At 31.9% G+C, this 23,199-nt stretch overlaps 1 protein-coding gene across 1 annotated transcript; it reads right to left on the minus strand.

Moving 5' to 3' along the window:
• Window positions 1-13,492: 13,492 nt before the first annotated feature.
• LOC129907852 (SET domain-containing protein SmydA-8) lies at window positions 13,493-22,113 on the minus strand. Its single transcript, XM_055984267.1, has 5 exons — window positions 21,945-22,113; window positions 21,733-21,867; window positions 21,121-21,664; window positions 13,755-14,315; window positions 13,493-13,699 (listed from the first exon to the last, which is right to left on the minus strand). Exons 1-5 carry the CDS (start codon window positions 21,992-21,994, stop codon window positions 13,544-13,546), a joined length of 1,446 nt encoding a protein of 481 aa, XP_055840242.1. The 5' UTR covers window positions 21,995-22,113; the 3' UTR covers window positions 13,493-13,543.
• Between the last annotated feature and the right edge of the window lie 1,086 nt (window positions 22,114-23,199).

The raw sequence follows: 23,199 nt of genomic DNA on the forward strand, positions 1-23,199 counted from the left end.
GTCGCTAGGCTACCCATGTGCAAACTGTTTCTTTAGACACTACCCTTAGGAAAATATAGCTTTCAACTGGTATAAAGCCGTGGATAGGTCGTCCTATGACGGGATTTTTTCCTTTAGGCCGTGTGTGAAATGCGTTAAATAGTTAAATCCGTGTTAAATTTTTGACACTATTGAGGTGAACAAAATAATTTCAAAAAAAGAATTTATTGTTTAAAATTTTGTCTGCCTTTTTTAACCAGGTCCCGGAGCCCAATAAATTTTTAACAGCTGAAAATTTTTTATTCACCTCAATAGTGTCAAAAATTTTACACGAATTTAACTATTTAACGCAATTCACACACGGCCTTAATATATTTGAAATACGAAAATGAATACTCATTCAAAAAATCCCTCCGCGAAAATGGTAAGTTAAATTAAAAATTTGACAGATACCTGTCGTCAAGTTATTTTATTTTTTCTAAATTATCAAATAAAAATTATTTAAAAAATCTTTTATTCTGATTTTTGGTGAATTATTTCTCAAATATATCGAATTTGAGTGTCATGACTTAAAAAAGACTATATCTCGAGCTGTCGATTTTTTACATTTTTTATTTGTACGTGTGGCTTTCATATATTTATAATATCTATCGATTCCAATTTTAATTTTATTTCTATCACGTTTTGTTTAGAAAATAGATTTTTGTCCATTTTCTAAATTCACCTTTGTTTACCCTACTCAAACTTCAAATTTTAAAAAATCCTGAAAATTAAAATTTTCAAATTAAATACCCTATGACATAATATTTTTTTTATAACTCTTTGGCTTGCCATATAAGCAGGGTCGCGTATTCAAAAATACGGAAAAATAAACTTTAAGGCCTGGCAAGCCTATGCCTTGACAGGATATCGCTAGGCAACCCATGTGCAATTTATTTCCAAAATACCAAGACTGGAAACTTTCGTACGTCTTTCCCCCCAAAACCCTTTTGTGTACAGCGTTGTCTGTGAATATATGTGAAAGCCACCACGTTGGTAAATGACGCTAACACGCACACATTTATAGATTCACGACATTCACCATACATCGGACACGAACACAACGATAAGTTCACGACATTCACCACACCTCGCAGCTTGTAGGCAAACGTCAGTTGACCGCCGAGTTTCCAGTCTTGGTGTTTTTTGTTTATGGCAGGGTACCTTTCGGAAAACATAACTCTTAACTGGTATAACGATGAGGGTAGGTCGTCCTATGGCGGGATCTCCTACTACAATGTGATATATCAAGAAAGCTTATGATGAACTACATTAAAAATGTTATTTATAATGGGCAGGTTCAGAAACGTTAGGGACTAAATATTTAGGTAATTTCTAATTGGTCAACTGTCAAAAGAATCCTTTCAGTTTAGGTACATTTATTGGAAAGCTAACTGGAAAGTTAGGCAAGAAAATTTTCCCTAAAAATTTAGTAAAGTTTTTTTTGCCAATATGACAGCTGATTGTTTTTAATTACAGAATTACGTAAAAAGAATTAAATCTTATTGTGTGAAAAACGAGTTAAAAGTATAATTTTTAAATTCTCGGATTAGCCGCGTTTTTTATAAACAAAGAAAGTACTTTTGTACTCACCCCGTACTTTCTTTGTTTATAAAAAACGCGGCTAATCCGAGAATTTAAAAATTATGTCTGTAAGAAACCGTGAAAGCCTTAAGAGTTAAAAGTACATTATCGGTTATAATTATTATTAGGTATTTATTTCAGTAAAGTGAATTTTGGTGTCTGCCCCATGCGATCTATAAATTACGCAAGTAAATTTCAAAATTTGACAATCATGGCGTATCCAAACTTACATTTACATTTACATTTTAATCTAATCTGAAGGTTAATCTTCTAGACTGCACACACACACTGCAGCTTCGGAAACTAAGTCCATTTTGCTGATACCTACAGCACAAGACATTTATACAACAGAGAAAGACAAAGAAAGAAAGAAAGAAAGAACAACAGAAACACATATAACACATAACTACGTGGCACAGAGGTGCGTTCTTTTTCTAACAATAGTTAACTATCGTTAACTTTTGTCGTTCCTAAACTACAAAATAGTTACGATTTGTAACTATTTGACAGATGAACATCGTTCCTAAACTCGTTTTCAAGTGTGTCAAATAGTTACAAATCGTATCTATTTCCAACTCACCTCCATGATATGAGTTGAACACTCATAAGATTGTTGATGTGTCAAGTGGATGTTTTGTTTACAAAACCAACTCAAGGATTTTTTTTCTTTTGGAAATAAGCGGAATAAAATGAAAATAAAAACAAAGTTTTGCAATTTTATGATGCAAGAGAATTTATTTTGACTAAAAAAAATATTATTTTTGTTATAATTATGCAAATAAAAATATTTTCAAAACAATTTTTTTTGGTGTTTGACAGTTTAACAATATCTAACAATAAATCGTTCCTAAATGATTTGTAAAAAACCCAACAATTTCTAACAATGACACATCAACAATATTTTTTGACATAACAACGATAGTTGACTATTAGGTGTGTTTTTTATTACCACCCGTCTTGACTGGACAAAAAAAACGCAGTTGGGGCTAAGGAATTTACATGTTAAATGCAACAACACTTTAGCCCCTTGGGCTTAGCTGTTAAGCCCGGAGAATTCTCTGGGCTTAACTTTTTCAACAGATTTAAATCTGTGCTACCAACTCAACTTGTTCGTAAATTGTTTAGAATTTGTTTAAAAACATCAAAACTGATGTTTGGAAGGACAATTATTATTTTAAATATTTATTTAATAGTTAATTAAACTTTTTTTTTTTCAAAAACACACAAGAAACCCCAAAAGCGAAAAATATGCCAACTTTATATTTTTTTGTGTCAGCTGATTTCGGAACATTTAGTATGCAGTGCTGCCAATTTTTTTCGCTAAGCCCCGAGGCGTTTTTTTTAACCAGTTAAGCCCGGTGGTAATAAAAAACACACCTATTGTTAGAAAAAGAACGCACCTCAGAGGGGAGACATCGTTGACGATTGTATCATGTTATCGCATAGGTGGCTTCAGTTAAGCTGGCGATTTTTAGAAAAAAAACTTCTGAGCCGACCGTTGCACAAAGGGGTATTTAGTCAATTTAGGCGGACAAAACACAAAATTTTAAACTGATCCAAAAGTAAAAATTCAACTTCCTACTAAAATTAGATAACTTACTATGCGTTGTCTTATAGTTTTAAAATTGATTAACACTCCAGGTGACTAACAGCAGCACTCTAGAGTTCAGAGTTTTCAACCGAAAAATAAAATAAAATTTCATGATAATTTAGCGACAGTGCTTAATTAAGTACCTACTTTTTTTTTAAGTGGCTACAGAAAAAAGTGTTTATGCAATATTGATAAAGAGATACCAAGCTGTCTACTAGATGCTGTATCTAAATGTTATATTACTTTAAAAATAAAATAGTGATATGTTGAATCTTAATATAAATTAAACGTAAAAATATTGTCTTTCTGTGTTAGTAAGGAGAAAAGTTATACGATTTCACATTATTGCGTGATGAAATTTAATGTTTTCTAAAGGTTAAACTCGCATCAAATTGAATCTGTAAAAAAAAATTGCAACTAAGTGCAACTTCGACACGTTTGCCGGTTTTAAACGTTTTAGGTTTAAAAATGCTTGCTTTGTTTCATGTATCCATATTTTAAGTTTTTTTTTAAGATTCAACTTCTTGAATTACAAAACCTGATCCCTTATAGTTTTTCCTAAATTTTAAGACCTTTATGTTGGTGATACCATTAGTAAAACTCCATTTATAAGCGTTTTAACAAACCATTTGGGTCCATGCTTGAGACTTTTTGTTTGATCAAAAATTTTTTTTTTTTTTTTTTTTTTTTGTTTTCCGTGGGTAGGTGTTGAAATCTTCAAAAGATTCTATGAGGCCCGGAAAACGCGTGCTCATAGATATGTGGGACTCTTAACCACTAAAACCACCTCCTCCTCCCGATTGCAACTAAGTTCAGATGGAACTTATCTAGCAATTTATCTTTCTCGAAGTTAAGTTACGTGTTGTAGGTAACTTTCCGATGAAAGTTCCTACTGATGATATTTAAAAATAAATAAATAACATTCGTTTTAAATTAAATCATTTAAGTAATGGTTTAAATGTTGTTATCAAAAAAATACTTTAAAGGAAGTTAAACAAATAAAATCTCTAAAACATTTAAATTTATATTAATCAATGCCGACAATTTATATTAATCAATGCCGATAAATTTATATTAATCAATGCCGATATATTGAAATAAAGGAATTAAAATTGAAAAATTTCACTGTACCAAATCGGAAGGTTTAGTCCTTCGCAAACGTCGTACTATATTTGTTTGATCAAAAATAGGTTTTGGAAGAAAAATGTTTTCATTGAAATTAACAGTTAAAATACTTAATTCCAGTATTAATTACCTTGTCGATGAGGAAAAACCGAAAAAAAATTTTGTCCGCGTAAAAGTGGCAAATACCCCTATGTGCGTTGGGCTCGAACCCACGATGTCTGGCTCTGAAGTCATCTTCCCATTCCTCTGTGCCATGGCCACCTGCGTATCCAAACTAATTTAGTCCACTTACTTAAATTTCGGTTTAGAAAATGACGCGCCCAATGCTAATGGCGCGCAATCCATGCTAATAAGATTTTTGATTCAATAATTGTTATACATACATACATGTACATAGATACATATCGTAAAGCAAAATTGTTCTAAGTACATAGGATTTCTTAAGGACTTAGAACAATTTTGGTTAACGCCGACGATATGTATATGACATTTCTCTTCCAAGATATTCCAAGCTTGATTGGAGAAAATGAAACTTTCCAATATTTAAGGAAAATCTTGCAATCTTTAATCGAAGATTGTAATCTTGATAATTATCAAGACCTTCCTGATATGTACAGGTGAGAATTAGAATGTCATTGTATGCCTTAATGACCCCAGGTCAAGATTTATTGGTCTCTGAAAAGCGGCGGGAGCATTAGCTAACCCAATACATATTCAAAGTGACCGTCAGGAGTCACAAAAGCAGGTTTGTGAATTGATTCATCATGATCGGATATTTGGTGAAACCCAGATGTCATATCCAAAGATGTAAAGAATCTGCTTTTACCCAACCTGTCAAGTTGATCATTAATCATTGTAAGTGGGTATCGGTCTTTAATCGTAATTCTGTTTAACTATCTATAATCGACACACATTCTGTGTGACCCATTTTTTAACTAGGATTATCGGACTTGTAAATAGAAATTCACTTGGGCGAATTATTTGGTTTGTTTCAAGGTTCGAATTAATATCACGAACAGCCAAACGGCGTATAAAAGGGAGGAGGGGGGTGGGGGGGTTTCACGTGTTATAGCGAACTCTATGCTGGTTCAGGATTATTTTTAACCGTATTCTAAAAAAGGAGGAGGTTCTCAATTCGTCCGTATTTTTTTTTTATTTTATGTTTGTTACCTCAGAACTTTGCACTGAGTGAACCAATTTTGATAATTCTTTTTGTACTTGAAAACTGATGCTTGCATTATGGTCCCATTTTAATTTGCTTTAGTTCTGACTGTGCCACCCACGAGAAAACCGTTAGGGTCAATGTGGGTAATTGTAATCAATTTCATAACTAAAAATATTAAAACCAATAATTTTCATCAAAAATATATGTTTACATTTACCCCCAGAATATGGTGTTATAGTAAATATTCTGGGGCAAATGTAAACACATGCAAATCGACATGAATGTCCTAATAAATCGTTCCTAAATGATTTGTAAAAAACCCAACAATTTCTAACAATGACACATCAACAATATTTTTTGACATAACAACGATAGTTGACTATTAGGTGTGTTTTTTATTACCACCCGTCTTGACTGGACAAAAAAAACGCAGTTGGGGCTAAGGAATTTACATGTTAAATGCAACAACACTTTAGCCCCTTGGGCTTAGCTGTTAAGCCCGGAGAATTCTCTGGGCTTAACTTTTTCAACAGATTTAAATCTGTGCTACCAACTCAACTTGTTCGTAAATTGTTTAGAATTTGTTTAAAAACATCAAAACTGATGTTTGGAAGGACAATTATTATTTTAAATATTTATTTAATAGTTAATTAAACTTTTTTTTTTTCAAAAACACACAAGAAACCCCAAAAGCGAAAAATATGCCAACTTTATATTTTTTTGTGTCAGCTGATTTCGGAACATTTAGTATGCAGTGCTGCCAATTTTTTTCGCTAAGCCCCGAGGCGTTTTTTTTAACCAGTTAAGCCCGGTGGTAATAAAAAACACACCTATTGTTAGAAAAAGAACGCACCTCAGAGGGGAGACATCGTTGACGATTGTATCATGTTATCGCATAGGTGGCTTCAGTTAAGCTGGCGATTTTTAGAAAAAAAACTTCTGAGCCGACCGTTGCACAAAGGGGTATTTAGTCAATTTAGGCGGACAAAACACAAAATTTTAAACTGATCCAAAAGTAAAAATTCAACTTCCTACTAAAATTAGATAACTTACTATGCGTTGTCTTATAGTTTTAAAATTGATTAACACTCCAGGTGACTAACAGCAGCACTCTAGAGTTCAGAGTTTTCAACCGAAAAATAAAATAAAATTTCATGATAATTTAGCGACAGTGCTTAATTAAGTACCTACTTTTTTTTTAAGTGGCTACAGAAAAAAGTGTTTATGCAATATTGATAAAGAGATACCAAGCTGTCTACTAGATGCTGTATCTAAATGTTATATTACTTTAAAAATAAAATAGTGATATGTTGAATCTTAATATAAATTAAACGTAAAAATATTGTCTTTCTGTGTTAGTAAGGAGAAAAGTTATACGATTTCACATTATTGCGTGATGAAATTTAATGTTTTCTAAAGGTTAAACTCGCATCAAATTGAATCTGTAAAAAAAAATTGCAACTAAGTGCAACTTCGACACGTTTGCCGGTTTTAAACGTTTTAGGTTTAAAAATGCTTGCTTTGTTTCATGTATCCATATTTTAAGTTTTTTTTTTAAGATTCAACTTCTTGAATTACAAAACCTGATCCCTTATAGTTTTTCCTAAATTTTAAGACCTTTATGTTGGTGATACCATTAGTAAAACTCCATTTATAAGCGTTTTAACAAACCATTTGGGTCCATGCTTGAGACTTTTTGTTTGATCAAAAATTTTTTTTTTTTTTTTTTTTTTTTTTTTTTCCGTGGGTAGGTGTTGAAATCTTCAAAAGATTCTATGAGGCCCGGAAAACGCGTGCTCATAGATATGTGGGACTCTTAACCACTAAAACCACCTCCTCCTCCCGATTGCAACTAAGTTCAGATGGAACTTATCTAGCAATTTATCTTTCTCGAAGTTAAGTTACGTGTTGTAGGTAACTTTCCGATGAAAGTTCCTACTGATGATATTTAAAAATAAATAAATAACATTCGTTTTAAATTAAATCATTTAAGTAATGGTTTAAATGTTGTTATCAAAAAAATACTTTAAAGGAAGTTAAACAAATAAAATCTCTAAAACATTTAAATTTATATTAATCAATGCCGACAATTTATATTAATCAATGCCGATAAATTTATATTAATCAATGCCGATATATTGAAATAAAGGAATTAAAATTGAAAAATTTCACTGTACCAAATCGGAAGGTTTAGTCCTTCGCAAACGTCGTACTATATTTGTTTGATCAAAAATAGGTTTTGGAAGAAAAATGTTTTCATTGAAATTAACAGTTAAAATACTTAATTCCAGTATTAATTACCTTGTCGATGAGGAAAAACCGAAAAAAAATTTTGTCCGCGTAAAAGTGGCAAATACCCCTATGTGCGTTGGGCTCGAACCCACGATGTCTGGCTCTGAAGTCATCTTCCCATTCCTCTGTGCCATGGCCACCTGCGTATCCAAACTAATTTAGTCCACTTACTTAAATTTCGGTTTAGAAAATGACGCGCCCAATGCTAATGGCGCGCAATCCATGCTAATAAGATTTTTGTTTCAATAATTGTTATACATACATACATGTACATAGATACATATCGTAAAGCAAAATTGTTCTAAGTACATAGGATTTCTTAAGGACTTAGAACAATTTTGGTTAACGCCGACGATATGTATATGACATTTCTCTTCCAAGATATTCCAAGCTTGATTGGAGAAAATGAAACTTTCCAATATTTAAGGAAAATCTTGCAATCTTTAATCGAAGATTGTAATCTTGATAATTATCAAGACCTTCCTGATATGTACAGGTGAGAATTAGAATGTCATTGTATGCCTTAATGACCCCAGGTCAAGATTTATTGGTCTCTGAAAAGCGGCGGGAGCATTAGCTAACCCAATACATATTCAAAGTGACCGTCAGGAGTCACAAAAGCAGGTTTGTGAATTGATTCATCATGATCGGATATTTGGTGAAACCCAGATGTCATATCCAAAGATGTAAAGAATCTGCTTTTACCCAACCTGTCAAGTTGATCATTAATCATTGTAAGTGGGTATCGGTCTTTAATCGTAATTCTGTTTAACTATCTATAATCGACACACATTCTGTGTGACCCATTTTTTAACTAGGATTATCGGACTTGTAAATAGAAATTCACTTGGGCGAATTATTTGGTTTGTTTCAAGGTTCGAATTAATATCACGAACAGCCAAACGGCGTATAAAAGGGAGGAGGGGGGTGGGGGGGTTTCACGTGTTATAGCGAACTCTATGCTGGTTCAGGATTATTTTTAACCGTATTCTAAAAAAGGAGGAGGTTCTCAATTCGTCCGTATTTTTTTTTTATTTTATGTTTGTTACCTCAGAACTTTGCACTGAGTGAACCAATTTTGATAATTCTTTTTGTACTTGAAAACTGATGCTTGCATTATGGTCCCATTTTAATTTGCTTTAGTTCTGACTGTGCCACCCACGAGAAAACCGTTAGGGTCAATGTGGGTAATTGTAATCAATTTCATAACTAAAAATATTAAAACCAATAATTTTCATCAAAAATATATGTTTACATTTACCCCCAGAATATGGTGTTATAGTAAATATTCTGGGGCAAATGTAAACACATGCAAATCGACATGAATGTCCTGTATTTTAAATGTTTTTTGTTTTACATAGAATATCTTTAGTTCTAACTTCAACTTTGGAAACTTTTATACATTTTTGAAAAATGCAATAACACGGCAAGTTTTCAAAAAAATAAACCAGTGTCACACCATACAATTTTTTTTCAGGGTGTTGCTCTGAAACAAAAGTAATTAATTAACTTGCAGGAAAATGGCGTATGAAATAAAAAATATTTTGACTAATTAACTATTTCATATTATTAGGCAATGTTTTGGTGAAAGAATTGTGAAAAACAAAAATTAATTATGAGCAGAGGAAGCAAAATACTGTTGCAAAGTCGGGATTTTTCGAAATTTCACAAAAATTAGGTACAATAAATCGAAAATCGTAAGGATTTGGGATGAACAAGTTACCAAATTCTGAGAGCCTTAAAGTTGGCCTATCAGCATATTTCGTTTGATCCATTACTTTTGGGACACCCTGTATAAACTTTGTTTAATTTTGTAAACCGCTGATAAATACCCGAAAGCTGACGGAATCAGAGACGAATTTTAGTAAAGTTCTATATAAGAAATGAAAATCATCAGGCTTCTTAAATCATAATTTCGTTCAACACCAATTTTTTCTTTTTATAATTCTATTGTTGTGTTGAATTTTCATTTCTTGTAAGAAAATTGTAATCCCCTCATCATTAAAAAATAACAACAATTTTTTTACAAAACTTTGTGATTCGTTTTGCATAAGGTTAGAAATATTTTGAAATCAAAGTTTCCGTCCAAATTAAATACAAACAATTTTCATTATATCTTTTAAAATGACTGTGGGCTAGCGATAAATTACTCAATCGAAGCACAGTATGATTTTTATAACAAGATGGTCTAAATTGGCTAAACTAAAGCAAACGAATCGCATACCGTTTTCGTTTAGATGTTTTAGAGCTCTCAGGAACTGCCCGACTCGAAATTTGAAACAAAACATTTTAATATTTCTCATAGAAAAATGTTAACCAATACCCCATTGGTCAATACAATATCTATAAAGAAATAATTTATTTGAACCAAATTACACTTTATTAACATAGGTAGATAAATACTTTATTTAACTTTTTCAAAAAAATTAATTTATTCCATAAACACGACAAAATTATTTAATGATGAATGTTACGCTTTGAAATTTAAATAATTTAAATGTGTGCACACCTTTAATAACCCTGCTAACAAGTACATTCCAAAATGTTAACTCAGCTGCATCTGTTTTAAAGCAAATATCACTTTTTTGCCCACCTAAGTAGTCAAACATTTTACATGACTCTAATTCAATGAACCGTAGTGTAAAAAAAATGCACAACGATATTTCGGCAAGTTACCTTAATGCACTTGTTAGCAGGGTTCTTCATCAAGGGTCCGTAGCAAAAGAAAAAATTGAGAAACGTTAAGATTTGTAGTCAAGGTACATGAAAGACCGTCACAGGCAGTGGCGTATCCAGAAAAAAATTTGGAGGGGGCTGGAAAATTTTTCAAAAATTTTGTATAGGGTACATAAATGTAGGAACATTTTTTATCTTTTTTTATTCGTCTTTGATCGAGAGAAAAAGCGCTGTGCTGCAGTACTGAAAGTTGCATTTTACTGCTCTCGACAGCTTCGTACTACTGTCTCTTCCTTTCACAGTCAAAGTAGTGTTTTTTCAAAGTTCTTGTATCTCAATCATTTTACACAAACAGCAAGGTATTAAAAAAAAACACTTTATATCGTTTGAACTTTGTCAGGTGCTGAATTCAAAACTGTTTACGTATTTATTCCTATCACGTCTTGTTTTTTAACTGTACTCATTACTATTTTCCGCAATTCGACCGAAAGTGAATTGAAATCACTTTTCAATTTCACGTGAAATGGATCTTCGATGGATCGATTTCGACAACTTCTTAAATGCTTCGAACTGTCAAAACTGAAGTATCATCCATTTTTATTTTGTTTCTAAAGTGAAATTATTACTGCTGCTTTGAGCATGGATGCAATTTAATTTACAATTATAATGAAAAAAAGCAGAATTTAAAAGAAAAAATAAGTAGACACATTTTTCGAAACATATCCAATATGTATGTAAGTGAAATGCAGAACATGGGCGATATTATTGCAATTTGTAAATACTCAAGTAAAAATTAATTAGGTAAAGTGTAAAGCGAATGACGTGCAAACACAGAGGCAGTGATGAATTATGATATAAATAAATTAACAACAAATTTTGTCCAAAGATTGCAGATTCATTGAAAAAGGCACCAATTTCACTTACAGAAACAAAGTGAACTGATTTCGATCAGAAAATCCAAAATGAGTGAAAAAATGCAGAACATTTAAATTCACTATCGGAAAGTGAATGCGCAAAAAGTGAAATGCAGAACGTGAAAGTCTGAAAAACTAATTTTCAGAAGCGCAAACTGGAATTTCCTTAAAGAAACCATTAGTTATGTTGACCACAAAGATTTTAAGTTACCAAGTATTTCTATTATCTTTGAGAAAAATGTTATTTTGAAAAAAAGTAAATATACTGAAGACGATCAAATACGGTGTTTAGAGTTTGCATAAGAAGTTTTACAAAATTTAACGGTGGTGTAATTCGACGCCAAAATACAAAAAAAAATATTTGAAGAATTCCGAATTGGAATAAAATCCGAAAAAAATGTATCCCAACCCTCAACGTCAGCTAAGGCCCTTACTCAAACAAACACAAACGGCCTTTTCAGAATTTGGAGCTGCCTCTAAATCTCTAAGATTTACGAACAAGTTTCAGTTAATCATGTACATTATGAAGAAATCAGCTAAATAATAACATTGTCTTGGAGGCTTGGGGGGGGGCTTGAGCCCCCTGAGCCCCCCCCCCCTCAATACGCCACTGGTCACAGGGTGACCATTTTTTCTAGTACATCATTTTTCTCTAAGAGTTATACTTTCAGGGTAAGAGAACCGCAAAGTATCTCCAGTTATTTCCCACTTAACTCTGAGGGTTGTTTCAAATATTTAAAATGTCAAAAAATGCACGATTTGCGGTACTGTTACATACTTTGAAAGTATCAGCCCTATTTGCTGTTCACGTGAATCTCAGATCCGATTCACACATTCGGTGCACTTTAACTCTACCTTGCCATTCTGCTATCCATCGGGTAAACTGCATTATCATCCCTCAATTTGACGTCCACGTGAACGTCAAATTAAAAAAAAATGGCGACGAAGTAAATTGAAAGGAAAAAGAAAAATTTTTTGTTTGTGTTCATTTGCATAGAAAAAATAAAAACAGCCCATTAAATGTTAAGAAATAATTAAAAATTTATGAAAAGTGGCATTTTGCTTAATTTTAACGATGGTGAATTTATTTTTACAACCAAAAGTGACAGATCCGCAACATTTTTTGTGCGGATTGCAAATGTATGGAGCAAGTTCATTCACTTGAGTAGTGGAATACCGAACAACATTACCGATATTACCGATGTGAGTTTGGATTCCCCCCGATGAAAAGCAGAATGGCAATTGGTGAATATTTAGAGATTATTCCCCCGATGGATAGCAGAATAGGGCGTAGACTTTTTGATAAAGAACGCCGAAAAAAAAAATAAAATATGCTCAAAAAGTCTTGTATCATTAAAAAAAGGGGCAAAAGGGGCAAAACACCTACTTTAATCTACTAATTATTTAATTTTATCTAATCAGCTATGAAACTAAATGTATACAAGAATATACATATATTTTGCATAGATTAATACCTTATAACAATATAGAGCGTGTAGGTTGGTCGAGACAAGAAAAATATCGTGTGGGAGGGGGGGTATATTCCCCCTCTTTTGGGGGGGGGGGGGGCGGGGGCAAGTGTATACAGTATGAAGGTGTGCGACTATTTTGGATCCTGCCGGCAACTTCTCCGCACGACGCACGCAAGCGGCAGGCATAGTTTTTTCTCTATTTTAAATGTCAAACTAACTAGCTCAACATATTCCAGCCATTAGCACATAATATATAACAAATTTACGATTTTTTTTACAACTTTAGGTCAGCGGCAGAATAACTTCGCTCCACTGTACAGGTGGCAGGGATGGTTTTTTTCTCAAGGCAATGCCAGCTAGACAGGTTTCAGGTGTTAGCATGTTAGACATGTGAGATGTGACCTCTTTTTTTTGCAACTTCAACAAATTTTTGCCACTTTTTGCACCACTGTTGAGGTGGCAGGCATCGATTTTGTTGATTCACTTTGCTATTACTACAGATACAAAAATGATTCAAGTGTTAGCATCTCTAACATTGAATAATGACGCTGGCTCCCGGGCTATGAACGAGTTTCTCATAACCCCTCTAGCATCCCTCCTGGCAATCTCACAACTTCAAGTGCGGAGCTCAAAAGTAAAATAAAAACCCGTATAATACAACGTTATAAAAAAAAATCGTATTTCATGCTATTTTATATTTTGTCATTTATTGTTGGGTGCAAGATTTTGCGATATATTCTTCTATTTGTGTGAGTTCCATGGCAATTCTTTGCATCAAATGTCCTTCTGGTGAGTTAGGTGGTTCAAATGCCAGCATTCTTATTGATTCTTTTGACATTTCTCGCGCTTTTATTAGTCTCTTCTGAAATTTAGAACCATTAAAAAAAAATTAAATTAATATACAACCAAATATTAACCTCGTACTCTTCCGTTGATATTTCGCCGTCGTTATATTCGTATTCCGTTAACTCTACATATGTTATAACATACTCATATGAAGCAATTGCATATAATCTCGAAATACCAGGTTGTAGAGCTCTCACTACTGGCAGCATTTGTTCACATAGCTCAATTTTTCTTCTAATAACACCCCTTCCTGGCTGACACATTGGATTCATCAAGATTGATCTCAAAATTGACGCAGTATTTTGTTTCAAATCAATCATAAGAAAATGATTTGGGTGAAAATCGCCTGAGTATTTAGCTAAAAGTGTCTCGTATTCCCGAATATCGCCATCTGCGTATAATATTTGCTCTGCTACTTCTGAAAGCAGTTTTTGAACATCCAGCTCACTCATGATAGCTGAACAATTTTCACAAGTCCATTTTGAATCGAATAGGCTTACGTAACCATCAGGGCATACTTTGCATTTAACGCTACTTAAGTAAGTGCCAAGTTCTGTAGGATCCTTACAACGAAGGCATGAACAGTCGATGAACTTCGTCATCTTCAGATGGTGCTGACGTTGGCTGGTACCCTATGGTGTAAAAAGGGAAAAACATTAAACTATATTATTTTTTAACCCTTTCGAACCCAAGCTATGAAAATCAATTTTAAAAATGTTTTTTCAGTATTATCGTTTCAAAAACATCACACTAAGAAATATGAATAGCAAAAAGTTATTTTCCAAAATAAAAAATAGCAAAACTAATCTGTTACTCTCATGCTACATGTAATTAAAATACACTGCCTATGACCACCAAAAAAAGTCGTACAACTGAGAAAATAACTTTTTATAGAACAATAATATATGCTCCTTTTTCTAAGCCAAAAAGCAAAACACTTTCTGGATTAACTTTTTTTATATCTTTTTTTCAAAATTATGACCATATATAAAAATTTTTTTTTGGACAAAAAAAAAGAAAAAATGTGAAATTCAGTTCCTTTTTCGATAAAAAAAATAAAGGTATGATATTTGACTAAATTTTTGTAATAATCCAGTAACTAGACATCGTTATCTTTCATTTGAGCCATCGAAACCTAAAAAAATATTTAATGGAATATTTTTTACGAATTTTTAAAAATATGTTACATGAGATTAACGCTGGGTCCGAAAGGGTTAAATTAAATAGCAATTCCCACAATTTGACATAAGTTAATAAATTTACGAATTGGTAATGTTTGAAAACAATGTAGTCCAGCCATTTTAGTCATTTTTAGCCCCAACTGCGGAAAAATTCTTAGTGGGCTGAACTTTGGTATACACCTTTATTGTAATGAAGATGTGAAAAATCGACATTGATATCGGCTATGTGAAGCTGGGACCCCCTAATGCTAATTTTTTTTTTTCAAACCTGTCTGGTTAGCCCAGGATAGCCCAAGATTTTTTTTCGTGAGCCCACCCTTACTTCTAAAATTATAACGGAATTATTTTTTTTTTCGCCTCAAAAATCACAAAAAATTATTTTTTTATTCAGTGTGGAAATTGATGGTTTTGCACTGTGGTTCGTTTGCCCAACGTTTTTGCACTATTTTTTCAAAAAAAAAACAAAAAACCAAAAATTTATGATTTTTTTTCTTGTGAAAAAATCATTAGTTTAAAACCGTGGTTTGTTTGCCCAAGGTTAGCCCAGATAAGCCCAACTTTTATTTTTGCTTTCCTAAGCCTATTTTAAATATTAAAGAAGAAATAGTTTTTATTTACCACACTAAAAAAAAATACGTATACACGTATACGTATTTTTACTTGATTGAATGTAGTCCATATAAAATTCCTGTTAAGAAGCTTAAATTGACATTTAACATTAAAAACCACAACATACAAATAATTTTTCAAGTCAATCATTTTTTTGGTTTACCATATAAGTACCTAGAAAAGCTACATGCTTAGTAAAATATATCACAACATTTTTCAAAAGCAACAATATATATAAAATGGTGTGAAGTAATTTCTTTTTCAAAACACGAATAAAAAACTTTTTTCAAATAACCAAACTCTTAAAAATCTAAATTTGTGTTTTTTTTTTTCAGTGTAAAAATTATCCTTTTTCCAGTTTTTCTCAATTAACCATGCCAATTCCAACAAATTACATCACTTTTTTTCGTTAGCCCACCCTTAGTTCAAAAGTTATAACAAAAAAAAAACTTTTTTCAAAATACCAACCTGTTAAAAATCCAAATTTGTTTTTTTTTTTTTTCAGTGTAAAAATAAAAAATAAAGAAAATTCATCAAGTCGTTTTCTAAAAATTGATTTATCAAAAAAAAATATTTAGTTAAAATCCAAAAAAAGTTTTGCTGTTTGTTTAGAACAGTTTTTTCAAGAAAAGTAGCTTTTGTATTTCCGGTAGCGTAAGTTTGGGTACCTAAAACAAAACATTTCAATTTGTCTTCTAGGGAATCCCTCAAAACAATTTTCTACCAAGTTTGAAGGAAATCGCTTCAATAGTTATAGGCTTTAGATTGCCAAACCTACTTTCTTGGAATTCTCCACCATCGTCTGATTATGATTATCTCGAGTTCGAGTTCGAGTTCGATTTCTTTTCCGAATCCTAAATGTATCCTATAGTACCTGTCAGGATCCGACTGGTTCAAAGGGGCCCGGGTGGGAAAATGATAAAAGGGGCCCGCCACCGCTGTTTCATCCACGAAACTAAAAAAAAGTTACCTACAATAGATACCAAAAAAATTTGAATTTTTGTTTCGGCTCGGAAAAGGTAAGTATACTTGTGTAAAGATTTTTGGTGATCTAAACAGAATTTTTGCGTACATTTTTCCACTTCTAACACATCATTCTTTTGAATTTTCTTATTTTAATAATTATTTCTTAAAATTAAATAAAGAGAGCATGGGAACAGAGTTCCAAGAGGCGTATTAGGTTGAGCTGCTGTGGCCCGGGGCAAAACTTTAGTTAGGGGTCTTTGTTGTCTTTATTTTTCCTTTTAAGAAAATGTGTGGATTTTATTTATTTTTAATTTTTTAAATTTGAAAATTCTTCACAAACAGTTGAAAATTTTATTAAAATGCGGAATAACTTTCTGTATAATGATTTTCAAATTTTTGAACTTCCAACTGCTAACAGGCAATAGCCCTTAGTAATAGACCCGAATTTAGCTAAAAAGCTCCATTTTAACAAAAAATAAAATATACATCGCACTTCCAAATCTAAAAAAACGCTATGATTTTAAAATCGACTTAGTTATAGGTGAACTGTTTCTTTTTTTTTTCAAAAGTTCTGAATTTTGGTTCAGATTGTTTGCAGTCATTCAGAGTTTTTTTTTTGAAACTGGAAATACTCACTCATTTTCCTTATAAATATATTTGATGAAAAAAAAAATGTTGCAGACATCCAAAAGGATACCCCATACCCTTTTATTTATTTTGGAATTGAAATAATTTTAATTTGTATTTGGAATTAACAAAACCCATTTAATTTTTACGGGGGTTCATTAATGTTAGCTACAAGCAAGACCCGAGGACAAGTACGGTACGCGAAAACCCCTATAATTTGTATCTTTTCTGTTGATTCAAGTCTTTAAAATAGATATCTTAGGTGAAAATAAGGAAACGGAGTGCACGTCAAAGGTATCTGTTTGTTTCGTTGTTTGTTTCTTACATCCTGTTTCTTCCAATCAACAATCTAGCGTGGGGCCCTACCATATGCACGTGGGGGCCCCCTTAGAGGATATAATATATGGAGTGCTTGTTAGTTCCGTGAAGCTTTTATAGAGGGCTCTAGTTTCTTTAAGTTTTTCGATGAGTGCATGTCTCCATTTTATTTTCATTTGATGGCTGTCATTAACAAGCGTGTTTATTTAAGGCTGCGGAACCGGACTCTCATTGAAAAACGAAGGTTACGACCCCTATCCATGCATATGGCGTTACAATGTATTAGGTATAGGAACAAACACTCCATATATTATATCCTCTAAGGGGGCACCGGGACACTGCTCCGGTACAAGGGTATGCACAATTGTACTCCCCTGGGGCCTCAAACCTTTTCACTTCTTATATAATTCTAAATATAACTTTCAAATAGTTAGAGTAAGGGCCTGCATTTGTTAAACGGGCCCATTTTCTTTATTCGAAATCTGTATTTGTGCTTGTTTTTTACATGTTCTTTATGTATTTTTATTTTGTAACTATGGGATAGTTGAGGGCCCGGGTGGCAATCGCCAAGTCAGTTATATGGCCAGTCCGACCCTGGTACCTGTATAGCAAGTAAAAACGAAGTCGAACCAGCTTTCTTATAATAAATTTTTATTATTTTTTCTTCGATATCAACTTTCTTATATATTTTTTAAAAAAGTTTTTTTTTTTGTCTTCTGAAACTGTTTCATTGGCACAAAATGACAGATAGAATGCTTCTCGATTTCAAATTAGAATCCGATCACAAGCATAAACACTCATACGTCAAGACAAATTACCTGATCCAAATAACAATAATTTTTTTATTTGAATGGCAACAAGTTAACGTGTTCAATTTGATTTTAGAAAGAGGGAAACCAATTTCAAAAAAAGTGAAAAACAAAAGTCGTCAAGTCAGCCTACTGATGTGCTGAAAAAACGAAAAAAAAGTGATGTAATTTGTAGTAATTAGCTTGGTTAATAGAAAGAAAAATGGAAAAAGGATAATTTTTACACTGAAAAAAAAACAAATTTTGATTTTTAGAAGGTTGGTGTTTTAAAAAAAGTTTTTTTTTTAACTTTTGAACTAAGGGTGGGGTAACGAAAAAAAAGTGATGTAATTTGTTGAAATCGACATGGTTAATTGAGAAAAAATGAAAAAAGGATCATTTTTACACTGCAAAAAACAAATTTTGATTGTAAATAGGTTGGTATTTTGAAAAAAGTTTTTTTTTTTATATAATTTTTGAAGTAAGGGTGGGCTAATGAAAAAAAGTGATGTAATTTGTTGGAATTGGCATGGTTAATTGGAAAAATGGGAAAAAAGATAATTTTTACACTGCAAAAATAAATTTTGATTTTAAATAGGTTGGTATTTTGAAAAAATTTTTTTTTTATATAATTTTTGAAATAAGGGTGGGCTAATGAAAAAAAGTGATGTAATTTGTTGGAATTGGCATGGTTAATTGGAAAAATTGGAAAAAAGATATTTTTTACACTGCAAAAAACAAATTTTGATTTTTAGAAGGATGGTATTTTGAAAAAAGTTTTTTTTATAACTTTTGAACTCAGGGTGAGCTAACGAAAAAAAGTGATGTTTTTTTGTTGGAATTCGTTTGGTTAATTGAGAAAAAAAAAAAGGATAATTTTTACACTGAAAAAAAAAACAAATTTGATTTTTAGAAGGTTGGTATTTTGAAAAAAGTTTTTTTTTTAACTTTTGAACTAAGGGTGGGGTAACGAAAAAAAAGTGATGTTATTTTGTTGAAATCGACATGGTTAATTGAGAAAAAATGGAAAAAGGATAATTTTTACACTGCAAAAAACAAATTTTGATTTTTAGAAGGTTGGTAGTATTTTGAAAAAAGTTTTTTTTTTATATAATTTTTGAAGTAAGAGTGGGCTAACGAAGAAAAGTGATGTAATTTGTTGGAATTGGCATGGTTAATTGAGAAAGAATGGAAAAAGGATAATTGGAAAAATGATTTGATGTATTTTACTAAGCATGTAGCTTTTCTAGGTACTTATATGGTAAACCAAAAAAATTATTGACTTGAAAAATTATTTGTATGTTGTGGTTTTTAATGTTAAATGTCAACTTAAGCTTCTTAACAGGAATGTTATATGGACTACATTCAATCAAGTGAAAATGTTAAGTCAAATTAAAAACATTTGAGGCGCAATGCAATCACCAGTGGATTTAATTGTTCTTAATTATAAATTTAAAAAAAGGTCGCTGTGGTGTGTACTTTTTTTGGTGTGGTAAATAATTAAACTAATTCTTCTATAATTTTTAAACTAAACGTAGGATAGCAAAAATAAAAAATGCGCTATCCTGTGCTAACCTTGGGCAAACAAACCACTGTTTTAAACTAATGATTTTTTCACAGGAAAAAAAATCACAATTTTTGTATCTTTTGAAAAAATAGTGCAATCTAGTAAAAAAAAAGTTGGGCTAACGTTGGGCAAATACTCCAGTCAAAGCGTCGAAAATAAGGGCCTCACCTTGCGATGAGAGGCACTGTCAGTTTTTATTTCATGGATCGATAGGGGTATATTTAAAAGGCTTAAACCCAATTTCTCACCACCTGATCATTCTTTTTAGCGGAGTTATTCACAAAAATGCATTTTTTGGGATATTTTACTTCTAAGCTAATATCTTTGCTCCAGATTATCGTAGACCAAAAAATAAACATACATTCTCTTCCTTATAATATTTTCTATCGTTGTATGTAATTTCATTGTATTTGAGTGAGTAAATATAAAATGGCAGCCATTTAAAGTCAAATTCCTGTTGTTAAAAAACACATTTTTGTCATTATTTCGAAAAAAGCTTATATCATGATTGACATTTTTATTATTTTTTTCTATGGTATATGAGACGTTCAGACAAAACTTCATCAGCCTTCCACTTATTTCCAATGAATAATTGGTAATATTGTGACTCTTGTTCCTTAAGTAAAAGACAATTCATAAAGAGTCCAATAACTTTTTACATGATGGTCGAGACATTTTGGTATTAATGTTATTCGATCGGGCGTTAGACAATACCTCGAAATCATTTATCATAATAATAAAAATGTTTCGTTGCCTATACTATGATATGCAACAAATCGAGTGAAACACAGAAAAAGTCTTGTATCTACCCTTCCGGATGGAATACAAGGTGGCCCAATATCTCAAAACAAATCTTATTGAGTACTACCACCGATGTTAATTTCATGCGTTTATCACAAAGTGCATGATTTTTTTGCTAAGCCGCCTCACTATAAAGTAAAATATTTACAACAGCTTAATACATATAATAATTTCTTTATTTTGATTTACTATGTTTTTTAATTAATGTGTTTCTTTTGTCTCCGGAGTGTGTTACTTTCATACTGGACATGAATATAGGACAAAAGTAACAAGGGCAGAGTCATTATCTACGTGAATTCTTCAATTTATTAAAACTTAAGTAAACTCATCTTTTAGAAAGCATACTTTGTTTTTTGTTATTCCAAAAATCACAGGAGCAGGAATTCCAAAAATAAAAAATGTTAATTTTGTGCCCGGTATTCCCTTCCCCTGAAAAAGTTGGGAAAATCCGGGAGAAATTATGAGAAAAAAATTTCTTCCATAAAGAAGGAAGTTTTCTCTTATTTTATTCTTTCAAATACGCAAGATGAAATTTTACTTTTTACTTTTAAATTCAATCACATTTATAAAATTTACTTACCATCAATGGATTTGTATACGAATTGTATATTAACTCCCCCTGTCGAATAGGCAGTGTTGCGTAAATCTTCAAATTGAAATCATCATCTATAGCCATCAAGGTGTTCGGAATGCAACTGTGTGGAATTGTTGGAGCTTGAAGATAGATTCCTCTTACCTGATCACCATCCCTGTTTGTAATTTCATACGAATGCAAATCAAGCAAACTACAAAGCTGCTGCAATATTTCCTCATTGACTTTGATATTCTGGAAATGCTCAACTATTCCAGATTGTAGAATTGGTTCTACAACTTTTTGCTTATGCTCAATCCATGTTTCTGATTTTAAATACTCTTCCAAATGAGCATTTACCTTAAGCAATTCAATTAAACTACTTTTGTTAGCTTTTGGGTTTTCCATTTTCAATAAACATTTTAATGGAGCATAAATTGTGTAGTTGGAAATCAAAATATTTTTCGGAATATTCTTAGCTCGCTGAAAGAACTCACAGTCAAATTGATCATGTGCGGGGCATTCTACGCACAATGGGAAAACCAGACAAGCCCTTAAATTGTGGATATTTTTAAACCGAACCAAAAATGTTTCTGATACATGCTGATTCTAGATACTTACTGGCACATGACGAAAGAACTTTTTAGGCAATTTGAACATTTCATCTGGTCGCTCTCCCATTGCGGACTCATGAGTATGGCCTGCTCTTCCAAGATCACGTCACCTGGTGTTATGTCAATGATCGCTTTCAAACATCTATTTTTTAATGAAAAATATATCTCATTTATAAAAATTCAACTGACAGAGGCAATGTGTTAAAAACACGTAGTTACAATTTATTATCTTTGATTGATAATTCGCAGAGTTCACTAAAATTTTGCATTTTAATTTTTCTTTTTTCTTAGTATTTTGTAACTTATAAAAAGGAATCAAAGCTAATTTTTACTCTGCACCGAAGACCAACAGCACACCAACTGCAAAGCACTAATGGCACAGAATTGTTTCTGAATTCTGTACTTATTATTGCTCTTTTTAAAGTGGAGGCGAGAAATATTTAAACACGCATTATTTCAGATCTAAAAAAGAGAATTGGCCTTATCACTTTTTACAGGTAAATTATTCTGAGTCGGGCAAAAATAATTCAAGTAGGTACACTCAGAAAAAATTGAAAAAATGAGAATTAAATTATTGTTTTTTACTTACTCTTATATTTATTAAGGTAGAATTTTCTTACTATTGTGTAAACATTGCGTTTTTATATAGTCTAAGATCCCACCACTCGATTTTGCACGTATTTACCTTTTTTTTTTGATGAAATGTACATCATATCAGCTGCTCTCAGCTACACTTACAGTTTTAAATAATAACTTTTTTAAAAGCTAGAATTTCACCCTTATGGCCAATTTCAATATTTATCAGGCCTTTAAGTCCCAAAATGACGTTTGTTCCATAAAAAACGTCATTTAAAAATTTAAAAGCCTTTTAAATGTTTATGAAATCCGCCATAAATCATTTATTTTAAATGGTGCAGTGGATGTAGTGCTTAACTGCTAGCCTGGAGGTGTGGGTTCGAGCCCTACATCAGGCAGCATTCTTTTCTTTATCCCCCAGCTTGGAAGCCACTTCTAACTAGTGCCGTGTAGTATGCATTTAAAAGAACTTAGGTCTTACAGGCATATAGTTAAAATTATAAAAAAAAAAGTCAAAATTTTGAGAAAAAAACATAAAAACACATTCACTGATAAATTTTTCAAGGTTTTGAATTTAAATATAAGAAATTTGCTGGTCAAATTGACTGTCTCTATTGACCCTTTACCAAATAGTGAAAACCGCATGATTCTATGTCTTCTAGTTTTTGAGAAAATTGAAAAATAGACAAACTACTTTCTTTTCAGAATTTAATTTTCGGCTTTGTGAGCTTATTTTGGCACAGTCACCTGTTTTTTTTTATTTTAATACAAAATATGTAAAAGTTTTATTATTCCTGTTTAAAATAAACCCGGGTTGCCATTTAAAATATTGCCGCAAGCAGGGGCTGCCAGGCTTTGAATTCAAAATTCCGAAAAATGACTAAAAATTAAAAAAAAA

Source organism: Episyrphus balteatus, chromosome 1 (assembly GCF_945859705.1).
Source record: "Episyrphus balteatus chromosome 1, idEpiBalt1.1, whole genome shotgun sequence".
Lineage (NCBI taxonomy): Eukaryota > Metazoa > Arthropoda > Insecta > Diptera > Syrphidae > Episyrphus > Episyrphus balteatus.

Excerpts from the sequence above, each read along its gene's own strand:
- LOC129907852 (XM_055984267.1), bottom strand. The coding sequence starts at position 21,994 with ATGCAAAATTTTAGTGAACTCTGCGAATTATCAATCAAAGATAATAAA. Across the intron at positions 21,868-21,944 it reads TCAATCAAAGATAATAAATT|ATGTTTGAAAGCGATCATTG; the intron begins GTAACTACGTGT and ends ATTAAAAAATAG. Across the intron at positions 14,316-21,120 it reads CGTATACAAATCCATTGATG|GGTACCAGCCAACGTCAGCA; the intron begins GTAAGTAAATTT and ends TTTACACCATAG.